The sequence below is a fragment of the Sciurus vulgaris genome (genome assembly GCF_902686455.1).
Source record: "Sciurus vulgaris genome assembly, chromosome: 11".
Taxonomy (NCBI): Eukaryota; Metazoa; Chordata; class Mammalia; order Rodentia; family Sciuridae; genus Sciurus; species Sciurus vulgaris.
Genome location: NC_136472.1, coordinates 39,431,893 through 39,454,042, shown reverse-complemented (window position 1 = coordinate 39,454,042; position 22,150 = coordinate 39,431,893). Strand labels below are relative to the sequence as shown.

General features: G+C 42.0%; 1 protein-coding gene and 1 long non-coding RNA gene across 6 annotated transcripts in view; one reads left to right on the top strand and one right to left on the bottom strand.

Annotated features, from left to right (window-relative positions):
* Nucleotides 1-19,345, top strand: part of TCP11L1 (t-complex 11 like 1) — a 32,720-nt gene extending 13,375 nt beyond the window's left edge. For 3 of the 5 annotated variants that reach the window (XM_079103085.1, XM_079103083.1, XM_079103084.1), the window contains 8 exons: nucleotides 449-581; nucleotides 2,467-2,587; nucleotides 3,302-3,522; nucleotides 7,329-7,465; nucleotides 9,369-9,565; nucleotides 12,416-12,597; nucleotides 14,736-14,908; nucleotides 17,880-19,345. In XM_079103085.1, coding sequence (XP_078959211.1) covers nucleotides 511-581; nucleotides 2,467-2,587; nucleotides 3,302-3,522; nucleotides 7,329-7,465; nucleotides 9,369-9,565; nucleotides 12,416-12,597; nucleotides 14,736-14,908; nucleotides 17,880-18,082 — 1,305 coding nt within the window. In that variant the 5' untranslated portion in view covers nucleotides 449-510 and the 3' untranslated portion in view covers nucleotides 18,083-19,345. The remainder of the gene's footprint in view (nucleotides 1-448; nucleotides 582-2,466; nucleotides 2,588-3,301; nucleotides 3,523-7,328; nucleotides 7,466-9,368; nucleotides 9,566-12,415; nucleotides 12,598-14,735; nucleotides 14,909-17,879) is intronic. The other 2 variants (XM_079103086.1, XM_079103087.1) reach the window with 2 other exon arrangements.
* LOC306639482 lies at nucleotides 18,632-21,926 on the bottom strand. Its single transcript, XR_013757665.1, has 2 exons — nucleotides 19,728-21,926; nucleotides 18,632-19,697 (listed from the first exon to the last, which is right to left on the bottom strand). It is a non-coding gene; the product is annotated as an uncharacterized lncRNA (long non-coding RNA).
* Between the last annotated feature and the right edge of the window lie 224 nt (nucleotides 21,927-22,150).

Genomic DNA, 22,150 nt, shown 5'->3' with positions numbered 1-22,150 from the left:
CACTTGCCTAGCGTGCACGCGTCCCTGGCTTTGTTCCACAGCACCAGAACCACCGCAAATAAGAGAAGATGTTATATCTGCTATGGCCTTTTTTTTTTGTCCTTTGAGGGAAGGCAGGAGGCAGAAGGATTAGAACATAAGGCCTTAGCTTACTGGAAAAATGAAAATTTATAAATTTTTTTGAAGTCTCAATTTACTGTTCCATTGACCACTCTTAGTAAATACCAGATGTTTTGAGTATTGTACATGACCTCTGTCTCTAGAATTCTGTTAAAGGAAAAAATGAAGCGAAATCGCTAAAACTCTATTGATGTTTGAAAATATCGGAACATTTTAAAAGATGCATAATTGAAATTTTTGACTGGTACCAGAACCACTGCCTTTTCTTTATTTTAACAGAAATTCTAGTCAAGAGAAGCAAATCTCTTACACTGGGTTTTTGTTACAGCTAGTCCTCCTCGATTTGTGACAGTAGAAGAACTCCTCGAGACGGCAAAAGGAGTCACCAACATGGCTCTAGCCCATGAAATTGTAGTGAACAGAGACTTTCGGATTAAACCAGTTGAATTACCAGAAGGCAGGTAAGGCGGTTACTGAGTTATCTTGTTTAGTAGAACACTGTCATTTCCCACTTTTGGAAATGGTTCCTTCAGTTGATGTCAACATATTCAAATGCATTTTCCTTTTGTACATTATTGCTAAAAATTATTCCTGTATTAGGAATTACTAGAGTTGTAAGTGAATCTCAAGGACAATAATGCTTCAAAATGCAAATAAAGGGTCTAGAAAGCTGTGAAAACCTTTCATGTCAGCTTTGTCCTACAGTTGGCTTTAGCATCTCGTCTTGGGTTTTCTTTGCACCAGTTCCTTCATTTCTTTGTGACTGTCCCGTTGCACTGTGGTTATTGGTTTACTCCCATTCTTCACCAGATTGTAAACTCCATGAAGACAAAGTTGATAGGTTATTCTCTCTATCCCTAGCACCTGGCACATGCCATTTTTTATTGAATCTAAAACTCTGTTGATTTTAAGCTGTGCCTTATTGTCGTAAGAAGAAACACCGTCCATTATAATTGTAAAAATGCCATTGATTTTAAGAAAAATCATATTTCAGATGTGTTAAAGTGAAAAAAAGCTTGTTTTAGAATCAAGGGAATTTGTTTCAAAACAGTTCATTGATGTTAGACTCTGAATTGGTATGTCTGTGATTCTCTCGGCCTGTTCCTCATGGCCTCAGGATGGATGCTGCAGCTCCCAGCATCCCATTATGCACTGGCATTCCAGGCAAGAGGGAAAAGGTTGGATGGGATAGGGTTCTTGTGTTAGGAAGGAACATTATTCTTTGGAGTCAAGAGGCAGATATCCCTCATCGTTTTGTTAGTTAGGTTTGGTCACATGCTTCCCCAGCTATGAGTCTGGGAAAGCTTAAACCTGGCTAAAAGAGTGAACTGCCATGATTGGCTTATTAGATCACTTTCATGAATTATTTTCCCAGAGAGAGTTCATTGCTGTCAAACTGTAAAACACAAGGATTCTGTTAATCAAGGTGGCTGCTGGGTTGGTGAGCTACTGGTTCTCTGATAGGAGACTTCTAAATGTGACTTTAGGGGTATTTCTTATATGTTTGCAAAGATAGGACTTTTTCACATTAAAAAGGAAGAATTGGTGGGCTAGGTCATTGTTAGATTGTACTTAGTATGCATGAAGCCCAGGTTTCCATCCCTTGCACCACAGGGGGATGAAAAAAAGAATTGTTTTGTTGTCAGAATTGGTTTTAATGAGTCACTATATATAAATTCTTGCAGTTTGGTAGTTAAACTGTTGGGTATTTTGGGGACTAAAGCCCTACCACCTGTTTACGTGCTGAATTATCTTAAACTGCTTAATTCTACATATCTTGAGAAACTAACTGATGTTGGAAAACTAAAAATCCCTCTGAATTTTCCAGTAGTCTTTTTGTTATATGGTACTATTTTATGCCATTAATTGGACTAATGTTGGCTACTAAATTAGCTGGAAGTTATTCTTCCTAATGAGGTACTTACTGAAAAAAAAATCATGAACTAAAAATAATGTCAGCTGCACACCATGGTGCATGGCTACAATCCTATTTACTCGGAAGGTTGAGGCAGGAGGATTGCAAGTTTGAGGCCCACCTGGGTCATTTAGCAAGACCCTATCTCAAAATAAAATAAAAAAAGGGCTAGGGATATAGGTCAGTGGAGCAAGTACTTGCCTAGCTTGCAAGAGGCCCTGGGTCCAATCCTTTAGACTGTATTTTAATAAATTTATTACATTTTAATAAAAATATAAAAATAAATTGTCATTAAGTATATCTGCAAGGTCTTTTCTTGATCGTTATTTTTAAGATTTGTTACCCTGAACCCATAGAATTTGTTATTTTGAAAGTTATTTGAAGTTCAAGTATTTTGTTTTTTGATTTTCCCTGCACCCCATCATCTCCAGCTTGGAGAAGAAAGTAAAGGACATTGTACATAAAGCTTTTTGGGATTGCTTGAGTTGCCAGTTGAGTGAAGACCCCCCAACATATGACCATGCCATCAAACTCGTAGGAGAGATCAAAGAGGTGAGACGAAGAGCTAATTGTACTTAGGAGTTTTTATTCGATCTCTGTGTTACTGTGCCAGAGACTTTAAAGAAATTGATGGATTAAGAAATTAAACTACTTGTGGAAATATGGGTTGAGTATTTTTGGCTTAGTGCCCTTTTTAAAAAAAAAAATTAACCTGAAGGCATTCCTCTTGTAAACAGAGGGAAAAGTTCATTTTGAAAATAACAGAATAATTTAAAGACAACAAAAGTTATTTTACAAAATATAAGTTATTTATACATTTTTAAAAGGTTGGGACACATTCAATTTTTATTGGCCAAAATGTGATTTCGTTTTTGAGATAGAGAAGGCTTTAGGTGGGAGGTCTTTTTTTTTTTTTTTTGCAGTGCCTTTAGCTATAGTATCAAAGAAGAAATATATCCGTGGAAGCTGGAATAGGTGTTTGGCTCACAGATTCATATTAATTAATGTGTTTTCCTACCATTCCAGATTTTTCTTATATCCAGGTGATGGTTGCTTAGAGCTGAAATCGAAGTTTAAATAGCTACTCTGAATAATGTGAGCAGGCTATTTTGGTAGTTTTGTTGAATAAGAGGTTAAACTAGGTACAACATTACAGTGGTCATGGGTAAAGCCTTTATTTAATTTAGATAGTTATAAATTTTTTTATGTTTAATAAAAAATGATGTCTAAGAAATTTTGATTAAACTTAACTGTGTTCTCTTGTAGACGCTCTTGTCTTTCTTGCTGCCTGGTCACACTAGACTGAGAAACCAAATAACAGAAGTCTTGGATCTGGATCTGATAAAGCAGGAAGCAGAGAATGGGGCCCTAGACATTTCTAAGCTGGCAGAATTCATTATTGGCATGATGGGTACGCTATGTGCACCTGTTAGAGATGAGGAAGTTAAGAAACTAAAGGACATTAAAGAAATAGTGCCCCTTTTCAGGTATGAAAATGTGTTAAGCACACTCAGTACACCTAAGTACAAAACCTGTTTTCAGATTTAAACTTCCTGAAATCTGGGTACTAAAAAAAGTCTAGGCATTAAAAAAAAAATTGGGAGACAGGTTACCAGGATTGATTTCAGGGGCATTCAACCACTGAGCCGCATCGCGAGCCTTGTTTTGTATTTTATTTAGAGACAGGGTCTCGCCAAGTTACTTAGTGCCTCACTTTTGCTGAGGCTGGCTTTGAACTTGTGATCCTCCTGCCTCAGCCTCTCCAGATGCTGGGATTACAGGTCTGTGCCACTGTGCCAAGCCAAAAAAAATTTTTTAAAGCAAACATTATCTAAAATACAGAAAAGTAGGAATAAGGGAGAAATTCACCCATAATTTGCCACTTAGAGCCACAATCACTGTTTTCAGTATGAAATATGTATTATTGTACATAACATAATGATGTCTATTCATTTATAATGAGAAATAATTTTTGATATATAAATAAATAACTTTAAGTACGATTATAAATGAATTATTTATTTATTTATCATTCCCTCAGTATCTTATTTTGAAAAATTCCAAGCCTACAGGACAATTGCAAAAAAAGTACAAGCAACACCTACTTATCCTTCATGTAGATCTACCACATTTGGTCACGTTCACTTAATCTTTTTATATGTACATGAATATATATGGATATTCTTTTATATATTTAAACTATAGCCAAAAAATTAAAGACATTTTACATTAATATAATCCTACTAACACATACAGTCCATATTAACTTCTTTTAGTCTTTTGAATATTAATTTTTTTCTTTTTTGGGGGGCAAGGATAGAATCAAGGGTTTCGTGTGGTTAGGCAAGCTAAACCTCCAGTCCTCTGAATATTTAATTTTAAATATGTGTGATTGTGATAAAATTTCTTTTTTTATGCTAATATGGGTAAAGGAGTGAGAATTCTCTGCCTGAGAATTTGACTTTTGGTTAACTGCTTAGTTCAGTTTTTCTGTAAATAGATAAAGGTATTATGTATCAAAGTCATACTAGACAATGTTGCTTATGAGGAAATTGACCTCTGATTTATAATTTGCATGTGAACTGAAAGAAATGGTAATGAACTTTAAATAGGGGATGGGTCACCATATTTGGATTTCCCTGAGTGGAGTAACTTTATAACTGGGCATGTCCCTTCTGCGAGCCTTCAAACCCATGCTGTAGAGTTGTTAAAAATCATACTTACTTCAGTTAGGTGTGGCGGCACACACCTGTAATTCTAGTGGCTTGGGAGGCTGAAGCAAGAGGATCATAAATTCAAGGCCAGCCTCAATAATTTAGTGAGGCCCTAAGCAACTACCTCAAGATTAAAAATAAAGGACTGGGGATATGGCTCAGTTGGTACGGTGCTTGCCTTGCAAGCACAACACCCTGGGTTCAATCCCCAGCACCACCCAAAAAAAAAAAAAAAAAAAAAAAAAGATTAAGATTAAAAAGGTTTAGGGGTGTAAATCACTGTAAAGAGCTCTGGGCTCAACTGCCACCCCCTGCAAAGAAAAAAGAAAAAATCATTTGGCTTCTGTGGGACGTGAGACTTTTGAGCTGGGTGACTATACCCTTCTCATGTGACTGTCCTCACATTTGAGTGGTGGGCTTGTGGCTGAGACTATTACTCTTGCTGAAGAAGATGCCTGTAGCCTTTCTACAGGCAAGCTGAATAGACGATGCCAGATGTGGCCATCTGAGTCACAATGTTCAGTTGAGCATAAGAAGACCCCTAGTGGGTATTGCGGGTATAATTTAACATCATACCCTAATCATTTCACTAAATTTTTTTAATTGAAAGCTTTATTGAGATCATTGTATATTCACATGGAGTTTTAAGACAGTACACTTTATGCAGTTTCCCCCAATGGTACTGTTTTGCAGAGCTGTGTAGTATACTATCACAACCAGGATATTGACATTGGGACAGTCCACCGATTTTATTTGGATTTTCTGTTTTACTTATACTCATTTGTGTATGTGTGTATATTAACCTTCATACAATTTTATTACCTGCGTAAGTTTGTGTGTCCCCCATGACAGCCAAGGTATTGAACAGTTGCAGTACTATGAGGATTTCTCTCATCATCCTTTTATAACCAACTTAATGATTTTTTAGTACTCTCCATAAACATTTTAAATGACTGCTAAATATTAATTTGTATACATAGAATTACCTTTTTACTTTAGGAGAAACAGATTTTATATAATTATTAACTATTTAATCCTGCAATGAATATCTTGTGCACAGAACTTTTTTTCTGTATTTTAGGTTATTTTCTAAAGATTCTTTCTTTTGCCAAGTGTGGTGGTGCACACCTGTAATCCCAGTGACTTGGGAGGCTGAAGCAGGAGGATCTCGAGTTCAAAGCCAGCCGCAGCAAAAGTGAGGCGCTAAGCAACTCAGTGAGACCCTGTCTCTAAATAAAATACAAAATAGGGCTGGGGTTGTGTCTCAGTGGTTGAGTGCCCCTGAGTTCAATCCCCGGTACCCCTTCCTGCCCCCCCGCCCCAAAAAAGAGGCTGAGGACGTAGCTTAGTGGTTAAGTGCCCCTGGGTTCAATCCTCAGTACCCACCCCCCACCCCCAAAAACAAGTCACTACTTTTTTTTTTTTTTGTACCACAGATTGAACCTAGTGGCGCTTCACCACTGAGCCACATCCCCAGCCCTTATTTATTTTTATTTTGAGATAGGGTCTCCCTAAGTTGATGAGGGCCTCGCTAAGTTTCTGAGGCTAGCCTTGAGCTTGTGATCCTCCTGACTCAGCCTTCAAAATTGTTGGAATCACAGGTGTGTCCCTCCGTGCCCAGTTAAGGTTTTAGTTGTTCCTCAAATTGTGAGTCCTGTCTCATACATGATTTATGTGTAGGTAAGTTTATAATATAGTGTATAGTCACCCCCAAAGGACATCAGGAGACTTTTGAGAACATGTGATCTTATTCCTACTTCTCTGTAGGCCACAACTTAACCCTGTACCTTGGGTTTTAGACTACTTCCTGCAAGTAGGCATGTAGCAGCTCTTGGCATGTGGCAAGAGTGGCTATGGTGCATGACAGGCGGGATGAAAGGCATCCTTGGCCTCAGGCCAGGGCTGTCCATTGGGTGCACTCGGGGTACGAACTAGCCGTTGACACCACCAGAACTGGGGAATGAGGCATACCCTACAACTAAGAAACACGGGTAAGAGGAAAGGAGCAAGGAGAGAGTTAATTTTCTTTCTACCCTAAGAAAATGAAATAACCTACATGAGAGTGAAAACCAGGTGGTGGACCTGCTCCTCCCCTTGGTCTTGGGCTCCGTCCTTCCTCTGTGGTTGCCAGGAGGGCTGGCCCAGAGCCCAGGTACATGTCTGTGCTGGAAAAGCAGTATGGGGAGTTTTAGCGACATGGTATAAAGGGTAGAAATGGAAAACAACTTAAAAATTTGCAGTATTTTCAAGCATTATTTATATTTGTGTTTTCTAAATTTTTTTCTTTTAACCTAATTAAGATTTTGTGATTTTCTGAACTTTTGAACACAGCAGGGCCTAACACACTGAGCCACATCCCCAGCACTTTTTATTTTTATTTTGAGACAGGGTCTTGCTAAGTTTTTTAGGAGATTACAAGTTGCTGAGACTGGCCTTGAACCTGGGGTCCTCCTGTCTCTGCCTTCTGAGTTGCTAGAATTACAGGAGTGCTCCACTGTGCCTGGTTCACCTCTGTTTCTTTAAACTGTGTGTATTTTACAAGTGTCTGGTTCTAAATTCTTCTATCTCTTCTCTTTCAGGGCAATTTTTTCTGTGTTGGACCTAATGAAAGTAGACATGGCGAACTTTGCTATTACTAGCATCAGGCCACATCTCATGCAGCAGTCGGTGGAGTATGAAAGGAAGAAGTTTCAAGAGCTTTTGGAGAAACAACCAAGTATGTTCATTGCTTTGTGGTGCTTTTTCATTGTTGGTGGTTTGTTTTTGTTTGTGTTTTTCCTTTTAGTTGCTGTAGCTTGTTGCATAACAATATTATTTCTTTTTTTATAACATTGTTTTCAAAACAGAACTACAATTAGGTATGAAAATATTCTAATTTGAAGAAGTAAAAGCACAAGATGTTGGGACTACATCTAGAATTAAGCATTGAAAAGACTTAATTGACAAGCTAGAGCAGTGTTGTGATAGGATGTAAGAATAGGAAAGAAAAAAGAATGAAGATGTCCTAAATTATTATTATTATTTTTTAGTGAAAATTCCAGCTTGAGGTAAATGATATTCTTGGTCCTGATTTTAACACCATGACAAACTTCTTGTGAATGTTCATTCACTTTTTTTCCTCCCCATGGGGTACAGCAGGCAATTTCACTTTGCTTTTGCTGTATTTGTGTAGTATTCTGGTTTCACACCCAGGAAAAAAATCGCATTTTTATGAACCTCAGATGACTGCAGGAAAACAGACAGCAAAATCTAAAACCATGTTTTATTTCTTATATGCTTTCTTTGGTCTCTGTGGCAGCCACTGATGTTCTGGGTGAATTTCAATCTTCAGACCCAGTTTCTTATGAATCCTGTTGAGTCTCCAGCCTTGCTGGTGACAAAATGAAAATGGCTGTATCTGCATAGATGGTGCTACCTGACCAGATTAGTCAATTCAGTGCCTTTAGTGGTTGATTCATATTCAATCCAGACTGGGGAGTCTGAGGGTGCTGAGAGCCAGGAGGAGCCGGAATAGAGCAGAGTAAACTAGTCAGAGAAGCAGATCTCCTAACACGACACACACTTAGCTGGTTTGTGCCCCTTGGGAGGCACCCAGGCTTGCAGTGTTACAAACTGAAGTGCCTGCTACAGAACCAGATCCCAGAAGCCAAGGTACAGAGAAGGACTCACTGTGGACTGAGAAGTACAGCTGTAATCTTTGATCAGCCGGAGTCTAATACTTGTCCACAACGTACAATTCAGGATTTCCAGAGCGGGTGAGTCACAGAGAATGCTGTCTGCAGAAGGCTCTCGGCAGATTGAGGCCAGATGACCCAGCAGTCAGAACGGAGAGGAGTTCATGGGAATCAGTGTGCTGGCAGAGAACAGGCACATCCTCTTGCAGCAGGGCTGTCGCCATGACCTTGGCTGCCCACCTGGTCTCTAGGAGACCCCCACTGGAGAAGCTACACCTCCAGGACCTCACAGATGCATTTTTTTTTCTCAAAACGTGGACAAGAGCCTCTTGTTCAAAATTTCTGCATCCCTTAGGGTACCTGCTTGCTACATTACTCAGCTTAGAAAAGCTAGGGGGGCGCGATGGCTGATGAAAGCCCACTGAGGATCCCCCGGCAGTGTTCCCAGCACAGTGAGTTACACACACCAACACCATGTGCTCCCAAGCAAACCGCATTGCTAGTAAAGAAAAAGCCCATTGCCATGCGAGGGTGTTTTAATAGGGGACTCCCGCCAGTGTCTTGGCCCATCTGTCTTTGGGCAAGAAATTTTGCCATCCCATGGATCTCGAGTCACTAGAGCTTTCGGTCACATCTCCTGCAGGACAGGAGGGGAGAAGGGTTTGCTAAACACCTGGCAGGTGGCAAGGCCTGGCATGGTATCACTACCGCCTGGGAGGTAAGTGTGGTAAATTTCTTTGTATCAGGACTCTGATTTTCAGACAGATGATGACTTGCCTGAGATCCCTTAGCTAGTAACGGATGATCTGTGATTTGGATTAAGTTCTGTTTGATCCCAGAGTTCAGCCTGTACTATCTCACACCGCCAGGGCGATTGTCCCTAAAGTAATTACGAGAAGCATCCCTACTAAGTGTCATAGTAATACTTGCAGCTTTGTTTTTCAGATTCCCTGGACTTTGTCACCCAGTGGTTAGAAGAAGCCTCAGATGACCTTATGGCTCAGAAGTATAAACATGCCCTTCCAGCTGGGGGTGAGGCTGCTGGCTCTGGGGACGCCCCTATGCTGAGCCCTGTCGCTGTCCAGAATTATGCATACCTGAAGCTTCTGAAATGGGACCACCTCCATAGACCTTTCCCTGAAGTAGGTGCTCCTGGATAGTCTTAGCTTCTCGGACTTCTTTTTGTGCAGCTGAGCTTTTTAAAAGCAATTGCATTATTCTTATGATTCATATACTCAAAGTTCCCTCTTAACTTAGTGGTTTTTAGCATATTTGCAGTTACATAGTCATTACCACTATTGAACTTAGAACATTTCATCACCCCCAAAAGAAAAACCATTCCCTCTGCAGTCATTTGCCTTTCCCCTTCCCTCTAGTTCCTGCTTTCTGTCTCTAGGGATTTGCTATTCTACAGATTTCACATAATTGGAAGCCTACAATATTGGTCTTTTGTGTATGGCTTCTTTCATGAAGAATGATATTCACCCATGTTGTAGCATATATCAGTACTTCATTTTATTTTTTCTTTTATATTTTTTGTTTTTAAAATTTTAAATTTTGGTACTGGAGATTGAACCTAAGAGCCCTTTACCACTGAGCTACATTCCCAATCCTTTACATTTTTTATTTCATGACAGGGTCTTGCTGAGTTGCTTAGGGCCTCACTAAATTGCCAAGGCTGGCCTCAAACGTGGCAGTCCTCCTACTTCAGCCTCCCGAGTTGCTGGGATTACATGCCTGTACCTCCATGCCTGGCTTCCATTGTATTTATTTACAGTAGTAGACTATACATGCCATACAGTTACCATTTTAACCATTTATAAGTGAACAGTTCAGTGGAATTAAGTATATTCATATTGTGTGACCATTATTATCATCTGTCTCCAAAACATCTTCCCAAGCTATAAAACTCTCTACCATCAGATAGTAGTTCTCCAATCACCTGGCTCCTGGTAGCCATCATTGTACTATGAATCTATACATTTGACCACTCTTGATACTTTATATAAAGTGGAATCACACAATATTTGTCCTTTTGTGCCTTGCTTATTTTCATCTGTGTTGCAGCATGTATGCATGTGTCAGCATTTCCTTCCTGTTTAAGGTGGAATAATATTTCTACTGTGTGGATAGACCACGTTTGTTTAGTTGGTGCACTTGATTATTTCAGTTCCACTAGATTGTTCTGAATTATGTTTTTTTGAACATTCATGTACAACATTTTGCTTGGAATACATTTTCAATTCTCTTGGTTATATATTTAGGATTGGAATTGCTGGGTGAGTGTAATCTTAACATCAAGCAGCCACATCATTTTACAATCCCACCACCAAGGTACGATGCTTCCACTGTGTACTGCTGAATTTTTATCCTGTTTTTACTCATTTTGCTCAAAACCACAACAGTGGTGGTGTTACCGCTTTATCTAAAGGAACTTCTCTCCCTTCTGTGCTGAGCAGTGTTTAGTGCTTCTAACTACAGCATTCCTTTAAGGGGATGGTTAGCATGGGATCCCCTCACATTTTCTTTAAATGGCTAATTTAATGTGTGCCCTCTCCCTCTTTTTTTTCCTTTGAGGATGCTTGAGCTCCTTATCTCTAACCTCAGATCCTGCTACTTCTCTAAATGTCTGTCTCAGAACTTCCTTATTTTTCCTTTCAAGAAGTTGTAAGCCTAAGATTTCTCCTCTTGCCCTGAGTTCCCTGTTTTGCTAGAGGAAGATTAAAGAGGGTGCTGAACTGGTAGGGGTGTGTTCCTCTCTGAATAGTGGCATGTGCTCTTCTGGGAAGTTCTCAACCTGACATTTCTCTTAGAAGATGGCTGCGGTGATGATGGTGGTTTTTACTGGGGTCAGAGGGTTGCTCTTGAAATTAATCCTTGGAAATTTTTTTTGATCCCTGAAAATCTTTTTCATCCTAAACTCAAGTACTGTACACTGTCGAGAGGCCACAAAGCCAAGTGCAGTCCCTGCTGTGTAGCACAGTGGGCTAAAGGAGACCGACAAGTCAGTGGAATCAGTCTGTTTGAGAACTGGAGATGTCCAGTCTTCAGAGATAGTTTTTCCTTTTGAGAAGTTTGGGCTCTGACCCCAAACAGTTAATGTCTGATTTGACAATCCTAGTAACTTATAGCCAGAGCAGTCCTTAACGTTTATTTGATTAGCCAGCCTGTAGGAACTTGGGTCTGAAACTGGATCAGCTCATCCTTTCTGCCGCTCTTTCCCTGTTCCACACGGAGGTCTCTGACATGGTAGGACCAGAGCTGTCTTTAACACAGGAGAAGTCATAGTAATTCACTCATCGACTGCTTTCCAGGCGGCTGTGATGTGTCGGTCCTGCTCTGTTCACTGTTTCTTATTCTTCATTCACTTCCTACTTCTGGAGAACCTCCTTTGTGCTAGATGTTGAGCATTCCAGGCGAGTAAGTGTAGGCTCTGCCCTCAAGGAACTCCTCCCCTGCATTAGGCTGCAGGGAGACTGACTGTCCTGGTTTGTGGGGGACTCAGGGAGAGTCACAGGACTTGGGAGTTTCCTTTTTAGACCTGGGACAGTCCCAGACAAACTGGGAGGAGTTGGTTGTAACTCTTTCCTTTCTAGTGCCGTGATTCCTCTTTACTAAGTGTTGGCTCTGCCACCCACTTTATAAGCATTTTTTTTTTTTTTTTTTTTCATCTTTTAAACAGCCCTGCAAAGTAGGAATCCCCATTTTGCATAGGCCTGAGCGGGTTGAGGAAACGTGAGGTCGTGCTGCTGTGAAGTGACAGAGCCTGGATTTCCACCCAGGTCTGTCCCAGGTTTTTCAGGAGTGTGCTGTGGAACTACAGACTTCCTCAGGAAAAGGGCACTGGAAGGGAAGGACTGTTCATCCTGTAGCTCTGAAATGACTCTAGGAAGTCCTGAGGACGCTGCGGAGAAGGGTGGGGCTGTGTGGCCTCACTGCCCTCTGCTGGCCAGCACAGATCTCAGCTCAGCGGTGACTTTCTTGTGTTACAGACGGTTTTGATGGACCATTCTCGCTTCCAGGAGCTCCAGCTCCAGCTAGAGCAACTGACCATCCTGGGGGCTGTGCTGCTGGTCACGTTCAGCATGGCAGCCCCCGCAATTTCTAGCCAGGCCAGCTCTGCTGAGAAACTCAAGATGATTGTGAAGATTCTGCTAACTGATATGCATCTGCCGTAAGTGGCTGGGAACTGTGGAGGGGACCTTTAGTGGACAGATGGGATCAGGGGTCAGAGAGCAGACCAGAGGAGGGCCTCCCAGTGTCAGGCTCTCGCGGAGCAGAGAAGAGACCTCGCTTCCCTGACTGCTCACCTGGTGAGATTGCAGCAGAGTTAATTCAGGGCAGTAGGTCAAATGTTTTAGGTATAACAAGGCTCTGAATAGTGGTTTTCAGATGTTTGTGATTAGGACCCACAGTAAAAAATTCATTTTCCATTATGACTTACATACATATGTAACTGAAATTAAAACCTCACAAAGATGGAACTTACCCCAGTTATGTTTAATGCATTCTGATATTTTCTACCCTGTTCTTATTCCATTAAAAAAAAAAAGTTTGCTACATACTGTTGCTTTCACAATCAACTAGCAGTAAAAACAACACTGGGGCTCGGGTGTAGTACTGCACTTGCCTAGCGTGTGCAAGGTCTTCTGTTTAACCCCAGCCAAAAAAAAAAAAGACCAGACTTAGAGACCACCAGTAACCCAGTCCCCAGGACAGCCAACTGCTTCAGCTGGAGCTCTTGGAAGAGAAAGGTTACTAGGAGAAACGAGGATTCTCCAGAGCTACATGCATGAGATGGAGTTTTCTGCCCTCTGCACAGTCCCAGCAGATGTTCTGTGCTGAATATGGATGTTACCCAGCAGAATTCACATCTGTGGGCTGCAGTGAAGCCATTAGACAGCTTACAGCTTATGGAACATCTTGAATGGTTCTGAGTAAACCCTGTATCTGACAGGGCCCAATTCAGAGGATTCTTCCAAAGAAGCACCGTGACACATCCTCATCCTTACAAAATGGAGGAATCTTACTGTGGAGCTTGCACAGAGCATGGATGTGTTCAGTGCTGTCTGGGCGTGTCCCCATGTTGTGACTAGGGGTTGACTCAGCATAGAGGCTGTTTGTTCAGCTGAGGCCTAGCCCAAGGCCCTTGCCCAGGTGCAGCCTTAGGCTGTCACCTAGGTCCCCTGCCAGTAGAACTGCTCTGTCAGAGCTACCGATAAGGGGCCCAGTGCAGTGCTTCTTGGGAGTCTGGCCCTGTACTCCCATATCCATCAGGGCTCTGGCATGGAATTGAGTTGGTAGAGGCAGTGAGGCCCAGGCCTTGCTCTCTCGCTCCCCAGGAATTCTCCTGTACAAAGGATCTAGATCCAGAGCAAACCTTAATTTGTAATAGAATAAGTACTCAATAAATGGTAGCTTTAGTTAAAATAACTGAAAGTTAATGACCATCTGGTTCCCAGAGGTACTCTAGGAGAGTCTTGGGGCCCCATGGAATAGTGCTTTTTATTTTTTATTTTTTTAGTTGTCAGTGGACTTTATTTATTTATATGCACTGCTGAGAATCAAACCCAGTGCCTTACACATGCCAGGCAAGGGCTCTACCACTGAGCCACAACCCTAGTCCCAATAGTGCTTATTTTATTCTATTTTTTTTCTTTTAAAAATAGTTAATGTGGTTGGGGATGTAGCTCAGTGGTCGAGTGCTTGCCTAGCATGCCCAAGACCATCCCCAGTGCCACAAAAAGAAAAGAAAAAAAAAGTTAATGCACTCACATGTTTCAAAACCCAAAAAGCAGGCTGGAGAGATAGCTGAGTTGGTAGAGTGCTTGCCTTGCAAGCACAAGGCCCTGGGTTCAATCCCCAGCACCGCAAAAAAAAAAAAAAAAAAAAAAAAACCAAAAAAGCATAAAAGGCTATCCAATGATAAGTTTCTCTCCCATTCCCATCCCATGGCTTACCAAATTCCTGGTTTCTTGTGTGTTCCTCCAGAGGTGTTTCAGGGTATTCATAAGTCAGCTTATTTCACCTCACAGGTGGTAGCCGGAAGTTATGCTTTGGATTATGGGTCCTAGGATAGTCTGAGCCCATCCCTCCCCGCAGTCCTTCCTAGTGGAGGGAGGGAGAGTCCTTGGGAGTTTGGCATCATGCACGGCTTAAGCACAAGGAGCAGGGAAGACAGCCACGGATTCCCCCATAACACCTCAGTCCTCGCCTGTTGGTGTCGCCGTGCGAGGCAGGGCTGATGGAGCTGGTGCACTGTACAATGGCTTCTTTCTTTCCCTGGCTCTTCCTTTCCCTTCTCTGCTCCAGTTCCTTCCATTTGGAGGATGCCCTGACCACGATTGGGGAGAAGGTGTGCCTGGAGGTGAGCAGCTGCCTCGCGCTGTGTGGGTCCTCCCCCTTCTCCACAGACAAAGAGACTGCGCTCAAAGGCCAAATCCTGGCTGTGGCCAGTCCTGACGACCCCATTCGCAGAATCATGGGTACGTTTGCGGGAAGGCACGCAGCAGGGGGCTTAAGGGACAGGCCCCTCTGAAGAAATCCAAGAGGGTTTTATGGGCTAATGAGTGTCATTAGTAAGGAAGGAGCGTGATTCATCACCACTATGATCAGGGTGACTTAAAAGATGGCAAGTGGCTGGACAGCCATCCTTGTCTTGAGGGTTTGGACTTTGAAATCACAGACTGTGGTTCAGATCCTTCTCCAACACTTACTGTGTGGTGAGGCAAGAAACTTGACACTTGCGTTTCTACATCTTTAAAAAGTGGATCATACCAACCACCAGCCCAGGTTACTGGGAGGATCACCTATGAGAAGGTAGCTATGTCAGGTGCTTGCCACCTTGCCTGGCAGCACTAGTAAGTACTCAATAAAAAAATGTGATTATTAAAATAGCTAAAAAATAAAGACTTTGATTCAAAAATTAAAAATAAAAAATACTATTAAAATATTATTAAATATTAGCCAGGCATAGTGGTGTGTGCCTGTAGTCCCAGGTTCTCAGGAGGCTGAGGCAGGAAGATGGCTGGAGCCTAGAAGTTGAAGGCCAACCTGGGCAACATAGTGAGACCGTTTCAAAATAAAATAACACAAGGGATGGAATGTGGCTTGGTGGTGCTTGCTGAGCATGCAGGAGGCCCTGGGTTCAGTCCCCAGTCCCCCCCCCAAAAAAAATTAATTTTAGCTGTTTTCATCATAATAGCAGTGGTACTCTGAAGAATTCTATATTTAGCTTATTAATCACTTCATAGTATGTACATGCATCAAAACATGTTATACACTATATAGGACTTGTCTATAAAGCTTGGTGGAGAAAAAATTCCATTCTCTGGTTGATCAAGGAATACAATGTTCAACATTTAAAATTGAGATTGAGTTAATTTTGAAGCCCTTCTTCAAATTCTTTGAAAACGTTTTAAATAAATAATGAAAAATTAGCAGTTGTCAGGCAGAAATTGAATGATCTTTGGTTGTATTTCAGATTGGAGTAAAAGACTGGACCTCTAAAAACTGTAACATTTTTAGCTGGGCCGGTGGCACACACCTGTAATCCCAGCAACTCTGGAGTCTGGGGCAGGAGGATCACAAGCTCAAGGCCAACCTGAGCAATTTAGTGAGACCCTGTCTCAAAATAAAAATTAAAAAGGACTAGGGACATGGTTCAGTGGTAAATTGTCCCGAGTTAAATCCCCAGGACCAAACAAACAAATGAACAAAACACTATGACTTGTTTTTTTAAATATTATTTTAGATGTTGATAGACCTTAATTTTATTCATTTATTTATATGTGGTGCTGAGAATCGAACCCAGTGCCTCATGCATGCTAGGCAAGCACTCTATCACTAAGCCACAACCTCAGCCCCTGACTTTTTATCAAATAATATTTTGTATGAAAAAAAGAATTATATGGATCAATGTGTATTTTTTTTTTAAACACACTTCATCCCAGCCTGTGTTGGTGACTGAGGAGGAGGCTCCTGCAGATCTTGCCAGGACCCTTGGATTGTTAATGACTATACTCAGCTTTGGTAGAAAGGCAGGAAAGTGCCTGGAAAGAGACCTGGGGCTAACAAGGTGCTTCTCGTCCTGCCATCTTGGTTGTGTTGTGTTTTTGGTACCAGGGATTAAACCCACGGGTGCTTAACCACCGAGCCATTCCCAAGCCCTTTTCCATTTTCTTATTTTGAGATAGGGTCTTGCTAAGTTGCTGAGGATGACTTTGGACTCACGATCCTCCTGCCTTATCCTCCTGAGCCACTGGCAGGTGTGTCCCACTGCACCTGGCTTACCTTGGTTGTTTTCTTAATAGGCAGTTAATACACATGGAGATCAAAAGCAGCCATAGGTAGGATGTCGGAGGAGCTCCACTTCTTGATGAGGCTGCTAGCTCAGGAAACTAGAGAACCACACTCACTGCAGATCAGGAGCCAGGGTGCTGCCGCAGCGGCTTTGCTATCAGTGTGGTTTGGGGTTCAGAAAGGTAAGTTAGTTACACCAGAGAGGATACTCCAGCCCAGGGCTGGGACATGTCATTTGAAAAGGCCTATTCAATATAGATGTCCCTTTGTTGTTTTTATAACAAAACCTATAAGAATTATGACTTGATCAAATCTTGTTTGGCTAATAAGGCTACACAGTAGAGTGCAAAAGCATGGTAGAGGCAAATGGGCTAAGAAATGCATTAGGTGAAGCTATTCCTCCAAGTAGGATAAGTTTGCAGATGTCTGTGACTTCTGTGACCCTCTGTTGTCAGCACCAAAGAAGGAAGTTCATGGGTCTTTAACGTGGGTAGTAGTAGAAAAAAAAACAGATCATAAGTCAGTGGTTCCCGAATCATCATCATCATCTCCCCCTCCTCCTTCTTCCTCTTTTGCACTTGGGATTGAACTCAGGGTTTTGCACATGCTAGACATACTATGTCCCCAGCCTCGCCTTAAACTTGTGATCTTCCTGCTTTAACTTCCCAAGTAGCTAGGATTACAGGCATGTTCCATCTCACCTGACTCTCTCCATTTTCAAACTTATAATCCTGGCTTCAGTTTTCCTTTGTGTGTGATCTTGAGCAGTGGCTAAGGTTGGTTTCAGCGTGTGTGCGCCTCCGGCAGAACGTCAGTCCTTTCTGTTTTCTCATCTGTGCATGTGTTCTTGCGTTGCAAATGTGGTTTGATCTTCTGGGGGCCCGATCTCATGCCAGACCTTGTGCTGGCTGCTGAGGAGAGAATGACAAACAAGGTAAGTACAGTGCTGTCTTCATGAAGCCAGCCATCCTCAGGGAGAGAGGATGCATTGCACATGGATGAATGTTCAGACACACAAGGTGCTGAGGGTCTGATCTAGGGGATTAATGGAGAAGACTTCTCCAAAGAGATGGTAGTTAAAGCTAAGAAGCATAATCAGAAGTTTGTAAGGCCACCCTCCATGAGAAACAATAATCCTTTTCTTTTCCATGACAGAATCCCGAATCCTGACCTTCTTGGAAACCTACCTTGCCTCGGGTCACCAGAAGCCATTGCCCTCAGTTCCCGGAGGACTGGGTCCAGTCCAGAAAGAGCTGGAGGAAGTCGCTGTTAAATTCATTCGCCTGGTCAACTATAACAAGATGGTGTTCTGCCCATACTACGATGCAATCCTCAGTAAGATCCTCCACAGATCCTAACACGTGCACCCTACAGCAGCAGTATTAACACGCCTCTGAACACCTGTTCTCAGCTGTACCGTTGCTTTGGAAATGGCTATGTAGTACATTTCTATTTAACAGCGCTGACTCCAAAGGAAAAACTGTTGTGTATCACTGTTGAAAAGACTTGTTGAAGAATGCACTGAATTCTATTTTGAGAGATTGTATTTATGAGTGCAAGTTTACAAATCAAAGAAGCTTTTTGTTATCTTGACTTAGTAGGTAACAGCCAGCATTTAAGGAGTTGGTAATCTGTGTTTCCACTCCTACTCCATTGTGATTGTAGCAGCCACCTCCTCCCAAGGAGACTGGGACGTCTCTCTTCTTTGATCTTGGTAGTTTTTTTCAGGTACCCCATGCTGACAGCCATTTGACTTTACCTCTTGCCCCTCCCTTCAGTACTTCGTGGTAGAAGGGCTATATGTCGTCTTATTGCTTTTTTCCGCCTCCGTTTATATCTTCCACTGTGCCTAGCCTAGCTGGGGCTCCAGAACTCTTGTTCTAGAACAGTTATTTGATTTTAAAAAGCTGTTCTATTGGGCTAGGGATGTAGCACAGTGATAAAGTGCTTGCCTAACATGCACGAAGCCCGGGTTTTGATCCCCAGCATCACAAAAAGGAAAAAAAGGAAAACAAAACAAAACAAAACAAAAATCACGCAGGCTGGGCATGGTGGTGTGTGCCTGTAGGCCCAGCTACTTAGGAGGCTGAATAAGGATCATTTGGGCCCAAGAGTTCAGGGCCAATCTGGGCAACATAGACTCTGTCTAAATAAAAAAAAAAGCTTGTTTTTTTTTTTTTTTTTTTCCACAGAATTACTCGTAAACCTAAATGATAGCAGTTAAGGCTTCGGGGATCCAAAGAAAGGAAATTCTTTACCTTTAAGTCTTGAAAGTTAAGGAGGAAATTTGAAAGCTATATATATATAATATATATCTGTGTGTATATATATATTATATATGTATATCTTTATATATAGGTATATATAATTTAGCATAACATGAAAGGAGAAATATTGTCTGGGAATTTTATTGATAAATTTACCCTGGTACAAACACAGATGCATTGATTACATTAGAATTCTGAAATTAGATTTAGGTATTTTTAGGTATTTGAGTAGTAATTTTCAAGGAACTTCAATGACCAGAATTCCTGACATGCCCTGTGACTATAAGAGCAATTTGGGTTTCACAGATGATTTGTTCTGTTAAAAAAATATAATAAAACATGTATATGTGTGTATATGTATTTTAAAAAGGGCATTATGTTAGAATCAGAGCCACGAAGTTGTTGGAGTAACCTCCAGTGTCAGAAGTGCAAGGATTAAAATAATGCAGGGAATCCCTTTATTAACCCTGATTGGGGGGTGACGAGGTGAAAGGGCATGAGAAACATTCACTCCGTAGACTGTCTAGTGATTCCAGAGCTGATAAGAAGGAATGTTAGCCAGGTGCAGTGCTGCTAACTAATCCCAGCTACTGGGTGGGTAGGAGGCATAAGGCAGGAGGATCATAAGTTCAAGGCCAATGTTGGCAATTTAGTGAGACTGTTTCAAAATAAATTTTAAAAAGAGCTGGGGGTGCAGCTCCTTGGACTACACACACACACACACACACACACACACACACACACACACACACAGCAGTGGTCATGTTGGGGCTGTGATTGATTTCTCTGGTCATGCTACACGCTGCGTGGATACTGCTTTTTACTTGCAGTAAAAAATAGATGCTGCATTATGTGATTTGGAAAGTCATTAAAGTTTAGACTCAAGGACAAATTTTCCCTGGTTGATTTAGAGGGATAAAAGTTGATAAGTAGGGCATGAGAGTCATTCAGTAGGGCTGGGGTAAAGCTCAGTGGTGGAGTGCCTGTTTAGCATGTGCAAGGCCTGGGTTCCATCCCCAGTACCTGGCAGAAAGAAAGGAAAAGAAGTCATTCAGAATAACAGCATATAAAGACTTTTGGAGGCTGGGGCTGTAGCTCAGTGGTGGAGCACTTGCCTAGCACATGTGAGGCTCTGGGTTCGATCCTCAGCACCACATAAATAAATAAAATAAAGGTATTTTTAAAAAAAGACTTTTGGATGAGAAGGTAGAAGAAACTTGGAGCCATTTCAGAGAGACCCTAGAAAAGCCAGCAGCTATTTTGAGCAACCAGGGACATAGGCCACATTTTACTGAAGGCAGTTGTTTTCTCTGGTCCCTTTGGTCAGGGAAACGGCACAGTTTTGGTTTCTCAAGGAAGACTCAAAGACACAGTTGGGTTGGCCTCGAGAGTGCAGGTACTTCAGTGGTGTTGATCAGAGGAGGAGAGCAGTACCTGTGAGGAGGCATCAGCCCCGCACTATCAGGATCTGTTCTGCTTTTGGTATTTTTGAGATTGCTGATCCCTTGCCCAGGGTCCTGGTTGTGGGAGCTTAGGTAGAAATTATATGTAAGCAGATAAGCATAGAAGTGTTACTTCTAATCTATAATAGGGCAAATTAAAAAAAAAAAAAAAAAAAGAGCCAGGTAATATTTGGGTCCCAGGCAGGAGAATCTCGGATCACTATACATTGGTAGACCAGCCATATTTTAGAGGGGAGTACTTTAAAAGAGAAATATTCCACCTTTTGCAGTATGCTCAGCGTGGTCCCTTCTGGAGTCATTCCTCTGAGGCAGAGGTCACTGTGGCAGTGCTGGCTGGTGTGTGAGCTGGGTGCGAGGCTGCACCCAGGGGCGTGCTCTGCCTGCTTCAGCTGCAGACTGTCTGGGGGCTCGAGGGGAGCTCCATCCAGCTGCCTCCACCCTCTGGTGGCTCACCTCTTCCTCTAGCATCTTCCTGAATCTCAAAAACTCTTTTTCTCCTTAAGAATGAACCCTTACAGGATTTTTTTTTCCTTCCTGGGTTCCTATATTGGCAGAGCTGAGTTCATACTGTTGGAAATCTTGATGCGTATCTAGCAAGGAGCCTCACAGTGGGCACCCCTACCTCGGTGTCCCCCAGTGGAGTTCCTCAACCAACAGAAGCCAAGGACGAAGGAACGAAGTTCAGAATCACAATGTTCCTGTTGAATCATTCAGTCATTGCTGTATGAAGATAAGTGAGCTAATTTTCTTCCTGGAACCTCCTAGACTCATCAGAGGGCCAGGAAAATCCAGGTAGTTCATTTAGTCACTCAGGAAAAACATCCACTTGCAGCCCTCCCTCCAAGACAAGCATGCTTTGGAAGAATCCTTCAAAATTGACTTAACCATTGCACTTCATGATTGGATTGGATTGGCTTTCTTGCCTAACAGTTTTGTGGAGACGAGCATCTTTTTATGAAATTACTGTTTATTCCATCGTGCTGTATCACGTGTGGATAGGACTGAGCGCCTGAGAGTGAGGTCTGCATCTGCAGGCCTTGGGTTTCATAGTCATGGGTGAATGGATGGATGAGTGTGGAGAGCAGGAACTGCTACTTTGTTGTCTCTATGTCAGGTGGATGGATTCTTAGTCTAGGTGTTTGTAAAAATCTCCTTCCGCTTAAAGCAAGCTGCAAGACGGGATCGCTTATGAAACCATAGAATCCAACTATAAATACAGGTCAGGTAAGAACTGCACTGATTGGTGTTTTATTGATTAAATGCAGTAGGTAGACAAGAATTTTTTTCTCTAGAAAGAAAAGTTAGTCATAATTTTGTCTTCATAGGCATATACTGTGCACATACTGACAGACAGTTCTGAATAGACTTCTAGGCAGTTCTGTTTGTGTAGAGGAGCTTATTTTCATCTCTTCAAAGCCTTAGGACTCCTGGGAGTGAATAGAGGAAGTGTTGTGGCCACCAACTTTCTTGATGTTTCATTTCCAGTGACCTTTTGGCATTCTCTGATCTATATGTATGACACTGGTGTTTAGTTTTGAGACAGGGTGGTAGAGAGGAAAGAGGGCGTTGTCAAGGAACCAGGGATCTGATCTCTCATGTGCAGGTCTGGCACATCAAGGCCCATTCCCCACACCTATAAAATGACAGGACTGACCTCGATCTTTAAGTTCCCTTCTGATTCTGACATTTGGTGATG